The following is a 21,730-nucleotide window of genomic DNA, read 5'->3' as shown; positions in this document are numbered from 1 at the left end:
TATGCACACTGAGTTCTGTGATTTCAGAGGTTTGTAAGACAGCAGGTATGTTCTGTTTCATACTTTTCATTTACTGAATTACTACTTATGGCAAAATGTCAATGTCTAGTGCAACAATATTGCATCAAGTTTTTCCAGAACCTTGGTAAAATATTGCATTGAATTTTTCCAGAATCTTGGTAACATACTGCATTGAATTTTTCCAGAAGCTTGGTGATACAAGCAAGCAAAAACCATTATCAAGATTCAGCAGGTGCTTGCAAGAGCATAACATCAAGCTTCAGAAAAACATGACAGATGAGCAACAAAAACAAATTAACTTTGACTGTCTTTCCATACTACCTAGTATTTGTCATCACAATATGAATCAGAAGCGATGCATATAAAATTATACCATCTTGACATTTTTCCTGTACTATAGGATGCAACTCAAGATACGACAACTGTGGTTAGCATTATACAAATGGCAACAGCATGCAGATGTCCCAAGTTCATTTTGAATACCCAATCAACTGCTTCCTGACCAAAAAAAAAAAAAAAAGTAAATAATATTCTGTTCTTTTTTCAGCCTTCCTGATATTTGAACATGGCTTTGACTTCCCTCTGACTTCACTTTCCAAAAAAGAAATTTAATGGCACTTGCTTTAGAACCTGAATAAATAAGACAGCAGAGTGCAACTATGCTGATATGACTGAATAAGTGGGATCCAGACCTACTGTCAGCAGCGAAAAGATCAAATTCAGTTTGTGAAAGCTGGATGGGCCTATTGTGAAGGCAAATTACAAATTAAAACATGCCAGATATGCAACATTATTTTAATAGTTTAATGTGAGATACATTTTAGTCTGATTTTATATTTAGATTACATAATAAAAGTCATAATAAATGCCATGAATTGAATTCAAAAGCAAAACAAGTAATGCTCAGAAATTTTCTCTCACAAGCATTTCTTTGAAAGCATACTTGATAAAATTTCGATAAGCATGCATTATAAATGTGACATATACAGAGGGTTTCCAAATTCCTAATGAATTTAATTTTTGGGAAACAGAAATGAAAAATCTTATTTTCTGGTAATTCTTAAGAATTTCTAGCACCATTTACTTCAATTTTCATAAACTACCAGTAATGCTGACTACATCATTCACTGTTAATAAATAGGATACTATTTTCTACTGGCTTCTGTTCATTTAAAGTTTCCAAAATGCAAACAATCAAATGCATAAAGCATGATTTTATCCAACTTTGATTTGAATACTAAAAGGTACCATCAGACATAATTTAAGTAACAGTGGAATATTTTAATTTGGGATAATCCTAAAATGGTTAACCATATCATGAAGCGTCAAGTGTGGAAATTGCCAATATACTCCATTATTTTTGTTTTAAAAGAATTACTCACTGGTTGGATGCATTAAACTACTACTAGATTTGTCTGGTAGCTATGGAGTTTTCAAAGAACATTTAAATGCAAAAGAGTACAATCAAACACTAGTAGACTTTTTGGAGGACTATTCCGCGTCCCGCCGATTTTTAAAAATGTCCCGCTTTTTAGAAAACATCTGCATTTCTTATTTAAAATGCACTGTAAAAATATATTTCCTATTATTAAAACATAATAACATGCTGAACAAATACTAATTCAGAAGTCAAACAACAAAAATCAGCATTATATTTTCAAAATTTTCACAGGACTAGTTTTGATGGTTTTACCAAACCACCATCCTCAGCTGTAAAACCGCAAAATGCGGAAAATAAATTATTGCTAAAATATAATTATAGAAATAATTATTATAGAAAGTATAAAGAAATAAAAAATACATAAATAAACACATAAAATGGATGCAGAGTAAACTAAATTAGGCAATGTAATGAGTTAGATTTACTCGGTGGTGTTCTATCATTTTCATTACATTTCATTAAGGAATAAGTATTTTTTATGGAGGAACAGCTAGCATTAGCTGAAGGGCTATTTGCTTTCCCCACCATAAACCACAATCAAAGTTTCAGATCAATTGATTGTACGTTGCAAATGATCAAAACATTTTTCGACAAAAAATTTTTATGTGCAAGGACAAAAGTCGAAGCAATTATTTGTAACGTTTTTTCACTATATTCGTTTTCACAATTGCAGAAAGAATTAGATAAATGTACATTTACATCCATATGATACACAAGAAATAATTTTCTTGTGTATCATATGGATTATTATGATGGCTAAAAGCACAAAAATTTATAATTATTTCTCACAATTGTTAGACTTTTTAATCCAGAAACAGGAATTAAAATTAGAATATTAGATATTGTTTCATTGCCATGTGAAAATTCATAAATAATTTTTGATTCAATAAGTTTTATTTTATAAAAGAGGAGGCATCTATAACGTTTTTACGAAACTTAAAGAACATTTGAACAAAAAATTATTGAAGTAGGTTGTACAGCGCACATTCTACACAGTACTATTCAAACAGCATCTGACTTCCAGTGGATCTTCAAAATATTATTGCAAAAATTTATTCATACTTTTATATATATACTGTGTGTGTTGAAAGTTTGAAGGATTTTTGTGAAAGTGCAGAAATTGAATATAAAAGAACTATTGGTTACAGCAAAACACGATAGCTAGCTCTTTTATCAGCTGTAGAAAAATTTTTAAAATATACAAACCATTAAAAATCATACTTTTTATCAAAAGATAAATGTACAAGAATATTGCAGCTCTTTTTTGAAAATGACACATCACAAATTAGGCTTCAGTTCATCAACAACCAAGCTACATTATTTCACAATGCTGTGAAAATTATTGAAGGGGACAAAATTTCAGTTACAGAAGTATCAAATGAAATCAATAATTTAAAAGCAAAGTTGCGAGAAAGAATTGATAACAATTACATTCCTTTAGTTATTCGAAAGGACATCACTAGGTTGGAAGAACAAGGTGCCATTAAACGACCTGATTTTCTGAAAGAAGTCAAAAATTTTTATAATAACTACTTGGAATATCTTGAAGAACGTACAATTCAATTCGAGGATATTAAAAATTTTCATTGGGTGACATTAAAAATGGAGATTTTATGGGAATATGTGGAAAAATCATTTTAATATATTAGTAACCATTTTCTGAAAAATAATATTTGCGAAAATGATCTTTTTGATGAGGTTTCATTCATAAAAAGATATGTTACTGAAGAAAAAATTAAATGTTAGTTGTCTGCAAATGTGGAAAGACACAAAAAATGGAAAGAGTTATTCCTTCATTTTAAACAGAATAATATTCCTTATGAAAATATTTTGAAAAGTGTAGAACACGCGCTCTCCCTTCCTGGAACAAATGCAGCAACAGAACATGTTTTTACTAGTATCAATAAAAGATGGACTGTAAGAAATTTTGGTACTTACGTATTAATGCAACCAGACCAAAATTCGCATAAATTGCCAAATTTGGCGACCCTACTTACGGCAACCCTACGTGTTATAGGTAGTTTTGTAAAAAGAGCATGTGGAGATTCACAAAATTTTCCTGCATTTTCGTGCAAATTTTTGCAATTTATAAGAAAATAGCAGTGTACATGGATAAAGTCAAGAGTGTGCGCAATGCCATTTTTGTGCAATTCTGGGATGTTTTTTTAAGTAAAAATAAGTCGACGTGTACATGGTTATGGCGAATACGGTTTTCAATCAGTGCTAAAAGCAATAGCCAAAAGATTTCCCCCGAAAAATAATTCTGCAACTTATTCAAATTCGAAACTGGAAGGGTTAAATTGCTATTTTATATTTTAAAACAAAATAATATAAAAAACTGTATTAAAAATTATCTGTAATTAATAAATATACATTTTCTTTCTATTCATACTTTTTTACTCAAACTTGCAAATCGTGCCAACCTGGTTGCGATAATACGTAAGTATCAAAATTTTATGTGGAAATATATTTTAATCGGCAAAGAGGGCATAAATCTTTCATGATGTATATATACTTCTAGTTCTTGGATCTGGCATCCGCCAGTTGAATGTGTGTTATACTTTAATAAACTTGGCAGTTTAGAAACCTGATTTGTAGTGTTCATGTATTTTGATGTTATGTGTGATTCGAATTAGTGTTTTTTGAACTAAGATATCTTGCAATTCTTGACAGTTAATATAATATTTTATATGGACTATTGAATAAATGCAGTTGAACATTAAAACTTTAAAATCTGCATTAAGCATAAAATATAATTTGACCAATTCACGAGAGAAATTTACAACATTTTAATAAATGATCCGAATCTATTGCAAAGTATTCACTCGGATAAAAAATATGACTGTGAAAGAAAATCATAATTTTTAATAAAATTTTAAATTAATTAAAAAACATAATATTCAAATTATAGTTTTTACAAATATTTTTATAGTTACCAATATTTAATAATAAATATATTTTTGTATATTTATAGACAAATATATGAATGTATACATAAAAATATATTTTTTTAATTATTGGTTTGCTTTCATAACTAAATTACAATTCTCATTTCCTTCCACTTGTCCCGCTTTGTCTCAATAAAATGTCGTCACTTTACACTAGAATGTACATTAGCAATATAAGTTCTATTTAAAAATAGACTAACTAATATGACAGAAAAACGTTCACATATCCTGCAATCATCAAATGAAAGTTTATTGAAAGTATTGTAGCTAATATCAGCTGGTCAAATACCCAGTATGTAGTTCTGGTATTGCATTTCAAAAGACAATTGTAAGTAATACATTTCTTCAATTAAAGACACTATTCAAGTTCAAACAACAAGTTTTCTCAGCTTCTCTACAACTAGATTTTTTTTAGATACAGGATCTTGGGAAAATATAAAATTTTCAGAAAACAGGTATAAAGAAAGACTCACCCAAAACACTTCATATACATATAACACAGTCTCATATTAAAATCTTGTTAATCAGTATTTCCAGTAGTGCTATTACAAGACAAAAGAAAATATTTCTCCAAATAACTGCTCTTAGTATTTTATAAAAAGCTCCTAATTTAAAAATCTGTCATATATTATTTCTTTATTAAGTTTGATATAACTTTTGACATCTCAAATGCAAAGCTAAATTAGCTGAATGCTGACAGACCATAATAAAAGCATTTAAAAAATATATTGTGCATTTATTTAAAGAATTTCTCCTTAAAAGGACTTACTTATTACAAATTTATTTTTAATTTCAAGTGCATTTAATTTTAATTAATTTCATTTATACTTATTTTTAATTTAATTTCAGGGAATTTTCCAGTCCCAATTTAAAAATTCAACATTGTAGATTAACAATGTTGACTTTTGATTTAACTGAAAAATTTTCAGATTCTACAGGTATCCAAGAAAACTATGAAATAAACATTTTACAATATATACATGAAGATTGAGTAAAAATTCAAAAATAATTTAAAATATAAATAAATAATATTTTTTTTTAAATGAGTAATACAAATGGAAAAATTATTACTTTCCGAAGTTCTTCCACGCAATTAACAGCACACCAATCAAATTCTACAGAACATCCAATCCTATAAACTCCTGATCCTAAGACCATTGCAGCTCCTCCAGGAAATTCAATATCATGGGATATTCCATTATATGTTAGATACAGGTAATTCATTGTAGCTGGCCATTCTGCAGCTACTGTATCAATCTGCTTTACCATAGGCTTAATTCCCAGAACACTTTCTCTGTGTTTCCTGATAACATATTCTGAGCTAAAGGAAAAGAATAATGAAAACATTTAAACAACATGACCTGAAAAATAACTAAGCAACAATTTAATAGCAGATCTAATTTGGTAATCACTATGTTAATGTATTATTTTTAAGTTCCATATAACAAAGCATAGTTTACAGCAGTGAAACTTTATATCATAAAAATATTAAATAATGTCAGTGTTCCTTTTTTAAAAAGAAGAATTGCTATTAATTCAAGAAGCAAATCCCTCTTGCATAATTATGATAAAAAGATTGATTTTTCCTAGACAAAAGCAAGTGAGCAAGATTTAGACATGCAATACTTGAAAAAAAAAAGTACTGCTGACAGATAAATGCACCTTGCATACCTTTTAACGCAAGCAGCTATGTGTTTATCAGAGAAACCAATCTGTTTAGCTTTCAACATAACATCACTGGTAATAACTGTTATATCATTAGCTTTAATCTGCAAAAAAAAATAAAATAAAATAAGTTTTATAAAAACTTCAAAGAAAAAATATTAGACATTTTTTAATGTTTTACATGTTAAAAAAAATGTTAATTTTTAAATGATTAAATTATCTTCTTAATTAATGTTCAGTCAAAATGAAATTCAAAAAGGAAACAAGCACATTGATCATGTGGTGATATCTATTTTTACCTTATGTTACAGCTACATGCAATTCATTGCAGCTCAAATACATTTTTGGAAAATAAAGAAAACAAATTTATTAGTTACAAAATGCACATCATTTGAGAACAGGCCACTAAATGATGAAATACAGTAGCTCATAAATGTCTAGGTTTATGTTCCAGATCATAGTCTGAAATATACATAAATGGTTTGGACAAATACGTCACTGTTTATGAAATATATTAAAAGATGGTAACAGAAATACAAAATTCATGTGTTGATGGAAAAATACTTATACATTTCTCTTATTTTTTAAAACTGCAAGTGAAACCACAGTGTGCTGGAAAAGCAGTTGTTTTTTATTATTCTTTCATCTTCGAAGTCAATGGAACAGTGTAACTGCACCAGGTAGCAGTAATCTTTTAGCAAAATTTGAAAACACCAAGTGCCAACCCTGAGCAACTTCATGGATCAGAATCCACTGCTTTCATATATATGAAAAAGAATGCAATGACTTTATGCATCGTTGGTTGCTACAGTAGATATCAATGCTGACTGCCATATTTTTGGGTCTGGCTTCAAATTTCACAAAAGGCTTAGTGTATAGTATGTATGCAACATGGGCATATTTAAAATTATGGTAAGCCTAAAGTCCTCATGAGGTTTGTCAGTAGGAGAAGCTCTCAGATCCATATCCCAAAATATTCTCCATCAAAATTGTGATGAGGTTTACTCTTAACATAATGGTAGTCTAAACTTTTCAACCACTGGTTTTTGGTATCCGACCCACTCATTTCTTTCAAAACTTTCACCTTATGTAATGTTGTAATATGTGTATCGTGTAAATCAAAGATAGGAACTTTATACTGCAAACTACACCAAAGATTGTAACTCAACACTTTTTGGTCCAGAAAAATGAAAAGAAATTGTTCGTAATGAAAGGCTTTGTTCAAATAACCATGATTATATTTCTAAGCAACAATAAATCTTGAATGTAATATTAAAGTTGAAATTACTATTTCAGACTACATCTCAATTCAACAATAACATCTGGCAAATACTGCTGCATCTTAATCAGTAAAATAATGGACTTCAACTCTTATTATAACTAAAATTCAATATAGTACTTTTTTGTCATATCAAAATAGTTAAGTTCTAAATAAACTCATGATTTTCCTGCTAGCATTAGTGAAAAATTAATTTAGAAAAAACTATATGAATTTTCAGGAAGTAAATACTTTGTGCAATTTGATGAGAGGGGAGCCAAAATTAGAACATCCTAACTTTTTTAAAATACATTACTATAAACAAACGTTTGCAAAATGTCATAAAAATTTTTGTGTGATTTTAATTGTTTTTATTTAGATTTGGTATGTAGTTATAATTAACCCTCCGAGCGTTACGGGTTTAGCCCTGAAATTTCAAAGTTCGTCAAAATGTCATGAATAAGTGATATTTTCTTGATTTTAATTAAAAAAATAACTCTTTCCTTTTGTACTTTGATTCCTTTTCTTCCGATATACATCCAAACTGAAACCATATACATTAAAAGCTAGCAGAAATTTTCATGTTCAATGAATATAGAAGGCAACCTTCTATACGGAATTTTCTGGCCATAACGCTGAGAGGGTTAATGTATGTTCCTTTATTACTTCTTTAATAAAAAAGTGAGAAAGAAATTAATTGCTATTATTAATTTCCTTATTTCCTTATTTTTTTAAATAAATTTTTATTTATTTTTCCTTTTATTTAGTCTAAATTTGATTATTTTTCATTTATACACAAAACTGAAATCTGTGCAGTTCCCCCCCTTATATCTACTACAATTTTGAAATATTTTACCCACATATAAGACAGCACTACATTAAGTTACATAATTTTTTAACTCTGTAAAGATACGATCTAAGCTCAGTCTTCAAAGACTCTCATATGTATGTAAATTAATTACACATACAAAGAAAATACATGCAAAATAATCAGTTTAAATCTCGTAAGATGGCATGCAGAAATTCTAAAATTAAAAATATGAAACCGTAATTTACGAAATAAAGAACAATTATGATCTAAAGGGTATCAAAATTTACAAAAAAAAAGCTTAATATTTATTTATTTACTTTATTAAACATTTCTTTCAATGTAAGTTGTTTATTGCTTCATTTTATGTGATAATATTTTCTCTTTAATTCTATAAACAGACAATTTCTTGTTCAGTTACAAAGTTCCGCTGTTGAAGTCCCGTTAATTGCTGTGCCGAGAATACCGACTAACTTGTCAATCGAAATTTTTTCGTTTTCACTAACCTCTTTGTCACATTCTTCATGTCTTTATCCATTTTTTGCAGCAATTCCATTTTTTGTTTGATGGACATCGAAACATACTTTCGTTTTGTATGATCCTTTGGGAGCTTCAGAATCGGAAATTCTATTTGACATAATTAAAAGTTCAAGTTTACTTTTATAGTATTGCTCTTACAGTCTGCAAAAAATAAGCCGGATCCAGTTCGAAAATTAAGGAACAATACAATCATCAATATTAACTGAAATAGATAATTAGATAATTTTAGCTTATACCGTCCGTTACACATAAAACGCGAACGCGAAAACGAATTCTGCACTTGCGCACACGCATATGCGCAGTCGTGAAAAAAACTTACACGCACGCGTAAACGCCTATACACATGTGTCAACGCGCCGCATGCGCAGAAAGTTTTTAGCTTTGAGGTCCGGATTATGGGTGTCCGAATTAACGACTTTTGACTGTATTATGCAGAATAATGTATGTTTAAATATTAAATTAAAAGTTTATTTGGGTTAAGTCCAAATTCATTGATTTATATGATAAAAATTAACAACCAATATACCTTCAAACTATATAAAATTAATTAACTATTTTATTTATGATATCATATAATAGCTACATAATTATGTATAATAGCTAACATAGATGTGCCACACTTAATATTCAAAAAGAAATATAACAATATATTCCAAAAATAAGTATTAAAGAAAGATGGAAATTTAGATTTTTAAAGAGCATGTAAAAATAAGAAAACAGAAAAAAAAGAGAGAGAGAGACTTAAAAAGGAAAATAGGAAAATAGGAAAGGAAAATAGGAAAAGAAAAACTTTCTTAAAAAATACTGATTCTACGTTTTAAAGAATACTAATTAATGTCAACATATTAAACATTAATTAATCATTGTTAATTGTTATTAAAAACCATTGTTAAACATTAATTCATCTTCACTTATCAGGTAAAATAAATCTTGAACACATAAAATTTAGAGATAAAGCTACATTATGCTAATAAAAATTTACCTGTGACCTAAGACTTTCCAAGTATATTTGAAAATCTATAATATTTTTCAATTTATTTAAGAACCATGAGTCAATATCTGTGAGTTCATGAAGTCTTTGCACAGAATAATTGTTTTTTAATGCTGCAGCTACTACAAACATACGTTTGTCAGTGGGATGTTCTAGTTCCTGAAAAAAAATTTGTTCATGAAAATGGAATAAAGTTATAACTGCAATAAAAAAAGGCTTTAAATAAAACATAACAAAATCATCACACATGAATATAATATTACATCATCAATGAAAAGTGATCATAAATCACAGATAAAAATTATGCATAAATTTAACATTTAGTCAATAGTACTAAATAATCATATAATAACCAAAAGATCTTCACTTATCACATTAACCTTTCAGTGGTTGCAAGATTAGGCAATTTTTCTTCCTAAATATAGGTGATACCTGTAAGTCATATATGTAATGCAAGCTGTGTTTGTTTAAGCTCCCCGTGAAGTGTAATTGAATATAAGCTGAGCTCACCGAGAACCATCAAAAGGTTAATTAAAGGAGACTTTTTGGTAGTAAATGAAAATTTCCTTTAAATGCATAAATTGCATGTTAGATAAAATCATATTTTTTGCTGTAAATCATGAAATGTTTTCTCATTTAGAAAATTATTTATTACTTAATCTTTTTTTCACTAAATAAATTATTCATACAAGGGTAATTTAAGTAAACAAAACTTCTTTCAATAAACAGGGTTTTTTTTTTTTTTTTTTAACATTGTAACTAAATTTTATGTAATCATTTTATTTTACTTGACATAATTTTTCCATGCTTTCTTTCTGGTGACTTTTGAACAAATTATTTCCAAAGTTTTTGAAATTTTGCAAACCATATTTCATTTCTTTTATAACAAGAACATAGACATATGTATATACTTTCCCTTACATACTAAAAAAAGAAAAAAAGACTTGGCTTCTTCAGATGAAGACTAATTTTTGTTGTACATGCTTTAGGAGTTGTGTCATTTCTACATAAAGAAATGTAAATGAAAATGGCAAACTAATAATAAATAAGCATTCGACAGTTTTATAGGATTTATCAATTCAGATTTACGTTACATATTGTTTGAAAAATAAATGATGAAAATTTTAGGACTAGCACTTTTTCAGGATAAAGACCTTTTGAACAAGGATTGCTTATTTTTTAAACAAAATGCAATAATGCAAGTTTGAAAAAGTTAAAAATGTATATATGCAATTGTACTACAGTTGATGGAAATTTCAAAGAATTTTATCAAGTTGCATAACTATTTTAGAGCAAATCATTTCAGAATTTTATTTAGTTGCATAACTATTTTAGAGCAAATCAAACTTATAGACATAAATTCATTTATTTCATTTAGATCAAGTTTTGTGGCCCAAAAGAATGTAATGCACTTAATAAAGGGATTAAAAACATAAAAATATTTACAACAGCTAATGTACTATATTAACATGTAAATCATTGGTGTAAAGTAAGTAATGGATACACTTTTCTTCTTCTACTGATAACAGTTTACATTTAAGACATTCTGCTAAACTAGTTATATATTATTCTATTCTCAAAATTTCAGGCCATTTTATCACTTACAAAGCAAATCAAGACATCTTAATTATGTCCACAGCTGTTTATATGAAAAATTAGAGTACTGATAAATTGGGCACATATTTTAACTACTGAATTACTAACGGCCTTCTCTCCAAATTAAAAAAATTACTTTAAAAGTCAGTGAAATGGAAACATATTTGATAATTTATATGTAGCTGAAAATAGTACTTCTTTTAAAGGATTAAAAAAATTACTATGAGGTTAGATTATTTAAATATGGCAAAGCACATGAGGGCTATCTGTATAAGGGAAGAAAATGTCTTTGTGGAGGACTTTCTGAAAATTGAAAAAAAAAAATCAAATTAAACATATACATCATAAAGACAAAAGAAAAATTATAAAATCATTATCATCTTACTTCGTCATTCACTTCTTTAACATAAGGATCAAAACCAATAACATTTTCATCCACCATGCGTAATGCTTTTTGAAAAGCTTCTTCAAATTTCCGTCCGATTGCCATTACTTCTCCAACGCTTTTCATGGAGCTACCAATCTTAAATTACAATAAATAAATCTTTTGTACTTTTAAATTAATAAAATTATAAATTATTTAAATGATGAGTATCATCTATATTGTTTATTCAGAACTAATCGGTAAGTCTTGCTGAAATATTTTTAGCCTTTTCAAAGAAACATTTAGACATTTAATTTAATAATTTTATATTTTTTAATTAAAACAAAACTAAATAAGCAAAGTATATGCAAGTATGAAGCAAATGTTAATGCTTTGTACTGTTCAAATATAGGAATTAATTTCAAAAACATAAGGACTCAGTATACATGAAAAAGTAAAATGACAGTCTTTTTCCATCAAAATTATTCTGTTAAAAGTAGAAGTAGTCTACCTTTTTTTGACACAAATTACAATTTTAATAAAATAATTTGCTTCTGAAGAAAGGACACCAAATCAATTATTACTAAAATTGCAGTAAAACTTTTCATTAACACCAAAAAATATATTTTATATATTTTAAAAAACACTTGTTACTTTATTTTTAAAAAATTTCACACCTCAAATGCATAAAGTATAAATATGAATACAAATTCAATTTTAACATTAGAGTTTTAATGAAACAATGCCCCTTTTCACTCAATATATCATTATTCAAAACATATTTTAGGAAAATATTTATAGAAAGAAGATATATTCTTTCATAAACGAAACTTTTATTTATGCCTTGGCAAGTAAAGTGTATTTTTAAAGACTTAATTCAAAGCATCATATTTATATTGCATCTTACAACACACATTAAAAATAAATTTTAGACAGGTGCTCAAACAGAAAAATTTGAAAACCTATCAGCACAAATTATAAAATATAAGACAATTTTAAGCATCAGAGTCTATATATAAAGCACAAAGGTTTACTAAGCTAAAAACTGAAGATTTGTTTTTCAGAAACTTGGGGGGGGGGACTTTTTTTGGAACTTAGACATTCATTTTTTAATTAGCACAGGAGAACAAAATGTCTTTAACCAGTTAACTGTGATTGACGAGTATATTTGTCATGGAGAAGCGGCACGATTTTATGTATTGACGAGTATACTCGTCACGCGTATAATGAAATGGAAAGATAAGAGGGATGTTTATTTAGTAAATACAGTAAGACCCCGCTTAATGCTGTTTCGTTTAGCGCTCTTTTATTTCAACCCGGGGATTCCCCAAAATTGTGCGCAGCACTACAGGGATTCCCCGAAATTGTGCGCAGCGCTAAGTTTCCAAATAACATATCCGAAACAGTGTAGTTGTGTTTCTTGTTTGGTGCGGTGCTGTATGGATGCATTTTTATCCTTTGAAACATTTGTTGACATTATTGCAAGTATAAATTTATATAATACTATAATGATTAATACAGTGACAAATATTATGATCTTTAGTTTTTATCATGGGTGATAATAAAAAAAAAAACAAAAAAGAAAGCAACCAGAAAAAGCATTTCACTGGAAACTAAAATGCAAGTGATTAGAAGATTAGATTCTGGTGAACGTCAACCTCAAATTAATGCTGCATTGAATTTGGCAACTTCAACAATAAGGACAATTCTTAAGAATAAAGAAAAAATACTGTCACTGGCAACTGCAACTAGAATTACCAGTTCTAGAAATAACATTATAGAGGAAATGGAAAAACAACTGTCTATATGGATTAACGACGAAATTGAACGCAATATGTCATTAAGACTTTTCTATCATAATGGAAAAGCTAGAAGAATTTTTAATTACATTCAGGCTGAGGCAAGTGACATAAGTGAAACTTCTGTTGCTAATCAAGGATGGTTTAATAGATTTAAACATCGAAATAATGTTCACAACAAAGATTACAGAAGAAACAGCAAGTGGTGATACGAAAGCGGCGGCTGAATTCCAAGCGACATTAAAAACAATAACTGAACAAGGAAACTATCCTCCAGAATTGGTTTTTAATGTTGATGAAACAGGCCTGTTTTGGAAAAGAATGGCAAAACAAACATTTCTATCCCATGAAGAGATATGAGCATCAGGATTTAAAGCTGCAAAACATTGCTTAACACTTCTACTGGGTGGTAACGCAAGCAGAGATTTCAAATTAAAACCACTACTAGTTTACCACTCCAAAAACCCAAGAGCAATAAAAGGCATATCTAAATCAACTTTACCTGTAATTTGGGAGTCTAATAAAATATCATGGATAACTATGAAAATTTTCCAGGATTGGTTTACTGAACATTTCTGCCCATCTGTTAAACATTATTGCGAAATTAAAAAACTTGAACAAAGAGCACTACTATTAATTGATAATGCTCCAAGCTACATAACAAATTTATCAGACTTAACAACATGCATTCCAGTCGAAGTGGTTTTCTTGCCGCCTAACACAACTGCCTTAATCCAACCAATGGACCAAGGCGTTATATCCAGTTTTAAGGCTTATTACTTGCAGCGAACATTTAAGCAGATGTTTGAAAAAACAGATGGAGAAGAGAAGCAATCAATAAGAAAATTTTGGAAAAACTACAATATCATTAATGCTGTAGAAAACATAAATCTTTCTTGGAATGAGATAACAGAAAGATCTTTGAAAGAAGTATGGAAGAACATTTGGCCAGATTTAAGTAAGAGCAAAGACATTGGGCACTCTGTTGATATGGATGAAATAGTGGAAGAAATAGTGGAATTACCAAAACAAACCGGTTTAGATGAGGTAAATGTAATAGACGTCGAAGAAATAGTTCAAGAAACAGCAGCTAGTCTTTCTAATGATGAGCTCAAGGAATTAACTGAGCAAGAAGAAAACAAAAATATTGATAGTAGTGATTTCGAAGAAGAGCAAAACGAACTTTCGATGGCATTTGCAAAAAAGGAGTTTGACCACTATAACTGAAATTATGGACCAATTTGTTGAAAATGATCCAAATTTTGACAGGAGTTCAAAAGCAAGACGGGATGTTATAGATGCTTTATCCACTGATCAACAACTTCTAACAGAATGCAAAAGGAAAACGCAAATTACATTAGATGCCTTTTTGACAAAAAGGCAAAAAATTGAAAACACAGAATAGACTGAATGATCTGACTGAGAATTTTATTTGTTTTTATAAGTATATTTGTTTATATTGTTTTTATTTTTGCAAGAAATAAATCTTTGGTTTTATTTTTATTAAAAAAACATTATTAAATTTAATACCTAACCAATTTTCTATCCATCTTCCCCTAACCCCATTATTTACATGTTAAGATAGCCTCGTTTATCGCTGTTTCGCATCACGCTCTATTTTGATGGAACGTATCCCCCACGTTAAGCGGGGTCTTACTGTATTGTACATAATGACAACGTAATAGAAACAGAGAAAAGAAAAATAATAACAAAGAAACCGGAGCTAGCGATTGATTATAATAAAAAAATGGGTGGAGTGGATATGAGTGATGGAATTATCATAGCGTACTCCACAGCAAGAAAATGACTCAAAAAGTACTACAAAAAGATATTTCTCCATTTCTTACACATTATGTGTCTGAATGCATTCATATTATATAAAACGAATAATGGAACATTATCGCGTATCAACTTTTTACTCACATTTATTGAAGATACTTTTGCAACGTATCCAATTGAAAGAAATAAATTGACACAAACTCGATATTTAGACCTAATTGTGTATATTGCCCTATTTCGCTGAATATCGCTCCACAGCAGGAATTTAAATTCTTACTTTTATATGTAGAATATTTAATTTAATTTATTGCAGTTTTAGTTTAATATGTATGTAATATATGCTTATAAGTAAATATTAGTAATAAAATTTTCAATTTTATAAAATAAACGCATCTTTTTCATCAAATATCTTACCAGCGCAACTTACTCTGCGATTGATGAATATACTCGTCATGGCTCGATTCTAGTGACACAAAACGGTGCACACTCTTAAACGACGGCGCCACAATTAACTGGTTAAAAATTATGCAACAAATAGCAGTTTTGATTTCACAGATTAATAAATTTTGATTCTCACCTTCATTTTCAAACAGGAAACATAATATGACACACCCAGCATTGTTCTTATAATAGCTACCTTTTTTAAATATGGTTTAGTAAAAGTAGATTTATCATTTTACGCAATTCATTTTGATATAGCACAGTTGAAATAATGCTTCTTTTGAATTCCCTATTAAAATTAAATCGGAAACAAAGATTTTCACTCAAGAAAAATTTTCTAAAACTTCTAATTAAGATACCATTCTTGTACTCATATTTCTGAAGTAGTTGTAAACTTTAAAAATGTACCACAAATACATATTTTGTAAACTAAAGCCCCTCCCTCATAATTACACAAATATAACTATATATCATATTACAAACAACATTTCAACATTAATACATTATATTTTAACATTATTAAAATACAAATGATGCAGCTGAAATGATTCAAGTAATGAAAGAGACTTTAATTCCAGTTGTTATATAAACAAACGTATCTACTGTCAAAAAGCAGATAAAGGTAAAATCAATATGAGCATATGTAAATCATATTTTGTATTATTTTGTACAGTTGACATATTTCCAAAATGAAAAATAATTTTCTATATGTATGCAAACATAACTTCCTTGATTAATGTATTAAAAAGTGTACACTGTAGGCCATTAAAATTGCTACACCGTGAAAGAAGTATAAAACAAAACTGAAATTTGCATGGAAGGTAGAAATGCTGGTATATGCAAATGCTTAACATTTCACAACATGTGCATGCTATCAACAAGTAAAGAGTAGTACTATTTACAAGAATTATAGTACTATAGACAAGAGTAATTACATTTCAAATTAATATAAAAAAGCAAACTGAAATACCTTTTTTATCATTCAGAAATTGCTTTTCATTATTTTTCAGCATTGGAGGTTGTCATGTCAGAACGTCATGCTGTCATGTCTTTCTTCATATCAGAAGAAAGAACTCGCAGCACACTTAAGAGTTTAGTTGTGGAAGAATTACAGCCTGATTATTTTACTGCACAACTGCTGCTCGCACTAGTCAAAATCCTAATTATTTTGAGAATTTACACTCTGTGACCTACTAGGACTATATAAAATGATATACAATACTTCAACAGCATAGGAATGCTTTTCACTCTGCATCCCTCAAAATGGATGCATCAGTGAAACAATATCTTTTTTGACAAACCCCACTTTTGCTTACAGCGTCATGATAGCCATAACTATATGTGTGATGGAACTGAGGTAAAAGAACACTGAAGCTTGCATTCTTCTCCATTAATGGCCCAGACCACAAACTGACAATATGTGGTTTCATCTACTACACATCCCACTCACTTCTAAATTGCATATCCAGTTACTCTGATGAGCCATCATTACATTACTGAGGTTTTAATGCTCATGGCACGGTTGTGCCATAGCTTTACAGCCTCTGTTGCCCCACCTTTCGATAGGATAATGTGAGACTAGTTAACCCATACTGTCCATTTTTATTCTCTTATTACACATGATGTTTGACTCCTGCCTTGGCCAAGACATTCTACAGATCTCTCATTAACTGAAAATGTGTCATGGTTGCAAGGCTCGCACAACAACAACTAATAGCCAATATGATGGATGAGATCTGGCATGGAACTGAAGCCATATGGACTGCAGTATCCATAACTGAAATCCAAAGTCTATTCAATGCTATGTCCAGCCATATAACAACTAGTCATTTGTCGGAGAAGAATGCTTATAGATTCTGATTTCTGCAAGTTCTGCATCTCAAAATTATCTGAGCTTTTAATCCTTGTATTGCACTGCATTTGTAAAATTCATATAATTCAGCTAAATGTTTTTCTATATGATGTAGAAATTTTAATGGCCAGCAAAGTATTTTTTAATGAATAACAATGTGTTTAAAACAGCTTGCCATTTATCCTGTGTTTTCCTGTCTGAAATTAATTTTCTATTTAATCTTTATTTCACACACTTTTCTTTTGCACAGTTTTTCTAGGCATTCTATTGATCATGTAAATACATACATTTAGCTAAAAATACTTCAAATAAACTGAAATCAGTGTACTTCTGATTCATTTAAATGTGCACATAAAATGAAATTAAGAAATAAAGTATAGATTATCATGATATATCATTTTACTTTTATTCATCAAATAATTTTATATACTAATCTCAGAAAATTAAAAAAAAAAAATAATAGTAATGCATCATTTATTAACTATGATAGGCTCACCTTTGTGCTCACATGAGGAAACTTCCCTAAATCCCATCGAGGCATTTTTACCACACAGTAATCTAAACTAGGTTCAAAACATGCAGTTGTAGTGGTGACAGAATTCCGTAACTCAAGAAGAGACTTTCCAAGAGCAAGTTTGGCAGCAAAAAAGGCTAAAGGATAACCTGTCGCTTTGCTTGCTAGAGCAGAACTTCTGGATAGCCTGGCATTAACTTCAACTATATAATACTGAAAAATGAAAATTCAATAAATGAAAAAATAGCATATTTTTAGAACACAATATAAATAGTAAAAAGATGCAAAACTATTTTGATAACAACAATTAGGAAAACAAAGTCTATCACAAAAAATTAAGTTTTCATCATTTTCTTCTTGAGACAATTCAACAGATGTCAGATTCAGATTTTATAATTTTAAGCAATAAAAATAATAATTTCAAAGACATATAAACTTACTTCTTGTTGCTCAGGATTTAAAGCATACTGAATGTTGCATTCACCTACAATACCAAAATGCCTAACAACTTTGATTGCTGTAGTTCTGAGTTTATTATATTCTTCATTTGTTAAAGTTTGACTTGGTGCAACAACAATAGATTCTCCTGTATGAATTCCTAATGGATCTACATTTTCCATATTGCAAACCTAGAAGAAAATAATTTTAAAATTGTTATTTCACTATGAAAAATGGAATGAGAAAATGTTTGCAGATTAACTAGCATTAAAACTTTTTTGTAATAAAAATTATTTTATATTACAGTAAAAGTATGACTATCTGGAAAGCTCATGAAATGTCATATTCTGGATATGTGAAAATTCCAAATAGCTGAATGTGCAAAAACCGGAATCACTTTAGAAAGGCCAAATAAATGGAAGAAAATTTTCACCTTCAAATTGCAAAAACAATCTTCTTATTTGTTACCAATTTGAATATCAAAAGCCTACATTTAAAGTTAAAAAAGATTTTGAAAAAAAAAAATACATTTTAGGCATAAAAGCTGACATATTTCATAAACATACAATTAAAACATTTGATTTCATTATGAAATTCTGCCCAACATAAAAGTTTGCAGAGATGTTGCCAGTCATTCTGGCAGAAATTTAAATGAACAGTTTGTCCATTATTTAGTTAGATAATAAAGAGATACAGCATACAAAAAACTTAAATCATGACAGACACTGCATATAAAAAAACTTAAATTGTGCATAATATTTCACAATACATCAGCATTGTTTATCAATCTTCAAAGTTGCCTATCATGGCTTTTGTTAATGACCAGATCCTGTAATGTTGATTACTTCATGCAGTCCCAAATATTACTGTTTTTTTTTATTTTTTTAAATGCACGGGAAAAAAACAGAACTTAAATAGTTATGTACTGCTATTGCAACCACCTTAGTACAAGTTGACAAATTTTTAGAATGTGCCAAAGTCTGACAACTATGCATATAATGATTTTTCAGGCAATTATGCTCCTAACTTTAATTTAGTCAAGCAGTATAACCATTTTTGCATACATTTCTTTGTTGAATTTATCCTGTCCTTATCACTTTTATAAAGAAAACATGATATTTTGTGTTTTACAGTTAATTTCAAAATATGTGCTCGTGGAATTCGCGAGCAGTTGAAAAAGCTGTAAAATTTCTTCAGGAATACAAAATTTTGAGTTAAAATCTCTAAACGGAACAAAAAGATGTGTTTCATGAGTAGCTGATGTTACCTACCAAACGTTTGCATAATGCCATATTTTCACAATTCTCTGCTTTTTTTTTTAAGAGTAAACAAATTGCTGCATTATTCAGGAGAAGAACAGCACAAAAAAAAATTATTATAAATATTTGAAGAAAAATTTAAGTGTTTTAATTTTTAATGTATCGCATAATTCTTATTTAAAAACTAAAATTTGTAATTTAATTTACTAAAGTTCTTTTTCATTATGTTGATGATGTTTGCCAACTTACAATAAATATCAATAATTTGGGAATATTTTTTAAAAAGTCATGAAAACCACCAATAAATAACTTTTACCTTTTAATCTGTAAAAAACTGCCAAACTGTGTCACAGTTGTTGCGGTAATATGCAAATATCAATACATTTTTCTTTGCAAAAATTAAACTGACTGATCGAGAATTTAAACAACCATCTTATGATTGTGTTATAACATCATGCTTGTCCATTATTGTTTCTAAATCATACTGTTTGGCGACACATGATAATAGTATCACGTGCTCTATAATGGTGTTATAAATCTCTCATTTACTAAATTTTTCTAAAATATTCTAGTTACGTGAGCTTTTCAGTTAATTTAATGCTGGACAGTTGGGCTCTTACTGTACCTGTTTCTGTACTTTGTTCCAACAATGTATCTAATATATATAAAAAAAGAAATATAAATAAAAATATATATACTTTCCTTTACATCTATCTATCTATATATATATATATACAGTCAAAAGTCGTTAATTCGGACACCCATAATCCGGAATGATCTATAATCCGGACCTCAAAGCTAAAAACTTTCTGCGCATGCGCCGCGTTGACACATGAGCATAGGCGTTTATGCGTGCACGGAAGACATTTTACCACTGCGCATACGCATTTGCGCAAGTGCAGAATACGTTTTCGCGTGCGCGTTTTATGTATAGCGGACGGTATAATCTAAAATTATCTAATAATCTATTTCAGTTAATGTTGATGATGCGTTGTTTCTTAATCTTCGAATTGGATCCGGTTTATTATTTTTTGCAGACTGTAAGAGCAATTTTATAAAAGTAAACTTGAACTTTCGATTATGTCAAATAGAATTTCCGATGCTGGAACTTCCAAAGGATCTACAAAACGAAAGTATGTTTCGATGTCCATCAAACAAAAAGTGGAATTGCTGCAAAAAATCGATAAAGACATGAAGAATATGACAGAGAGGTTAGTGAAAACGAAAAAATTTCGATTGACAAGTTAGTCGGTATTCTCGGCACAACAATTAACGGGACTTGAACAGCGGAACTTTGTAACTGAACAAGAAATTGTGTCTGTTTATAGAATTAAAGAGAAAGTATTATCACATAAAACGAAGCAACTTAAAACAACTTACATTGAAAGAAATGTTTAATAAAGTAAACAAATAAATATTAAGCTTTTTTTTGTAAATTTTGATACCCTTTAGATTATAATTGTTCTTTATTTCATAAATTAAGGTTTCATATTTTTAATTTTAGAATTTCTGCATGCCATCTTACGAGATTTAAACTGATGATCTATAATCCGGAAAAATCGATGATCCGGAATCGCCGAAGTCCCGAAAAGTCCGGATTAACGACTTTTGACTGTATATACTTTCCTAGTGTGTGTGTGTGTGTATATATGTATACACACATAAGGTGTTTCAAAACTTCTCAGAATTGAGCTCTAGTTCAATTACTAGAACTTATAAGGCAACACTATCAGCCAGAGAACAAGTCTTGACATGTTTATGCAGTTATCCTTTGAAATACTGTTTATCTGATTCAGTTGTTTTATGATGCAGGCTATTTTTATATCACTTTTTTGCAACCTTAGAAGCTAAAAAGTGCAATCAGCTTCTTTTTATCGAAAGATGGTGTGAAAATTTCAGAAACTGTTTAATATCTATGAGAAATATTCTGTTCCCACATTTGAAAAAAACCTTTATGCAGTGTTCGATTTGAGAAGTTTAACTATGCCATAAATAGGTGAACTGAGAAGATGCTGG

General features: G+C 29.2%; 1 protein-coding gene across 3 annotated transcripts in view; it reads right to left on the bottom strand.

Annotated features, from left to right (window-relative positions):
- Window positions 1–21,730, bottom strand: part of r (carbamoyl-phosphate synthetase 2, aspartate transcarbamylase, and dihydroorotase rudimentary) — a 165,928-nt gene that overhangs the window by 78,844 nt on the left and 65,354 nt on the right. For all 3 annotated transcript variants that reach the window (XM_085817355.1, XM_085817353.1, XM_085817356.1), the window contains exons 14-19: window positions 18,458–18,646; window positions 18,000–18,230; window positions 11,654–11,791; window positions 9,664–9,831; window positions 6,082–6,179; window positions 5,482–5,731 (exon numbers count right to left, since the gene is read on the bottom strand). In XM_085817355.1, the coding sequence (XP_085673481.1) occupies window positions 5,482–5,731; window positions 6,082–6,179; window positions 9,664–9,831; window positions 11,654–11,791; window positions 18,000–18,230; window positions 18,458–18,646 (1,074 nt within the window). The remainder of the gene's footprint in view (window positions 1–5,481; window positions 5,732–6,081; window positions 6,180–9,663; window positions 9,832–11,653; window positions 11,792–17,999; window positions 18,231–18,457; window positions 18,647–21,730) is intronic.

The sequence above is a fragment of the Stegodyphus dumicola genome, chromosome 5, assembly GCF_044657685.1.
Source record: "Stegodyphus dumicola isolate Sdum_Otavi_A_Nest chromosome 5, ASM4465768v1".
In the NCBI taxonomy this organism is placed as follows: Eukaryota; Metazoa; Arthropoda; class Arachnida; order Araneae; family Eresidae; genus Stegodyphus; species Stegodyphus dumicola.
Note: the sequence above shows the minus strand (reverse complement) of the source record. Positions and strands in the feature narration are given on the sequence as shown.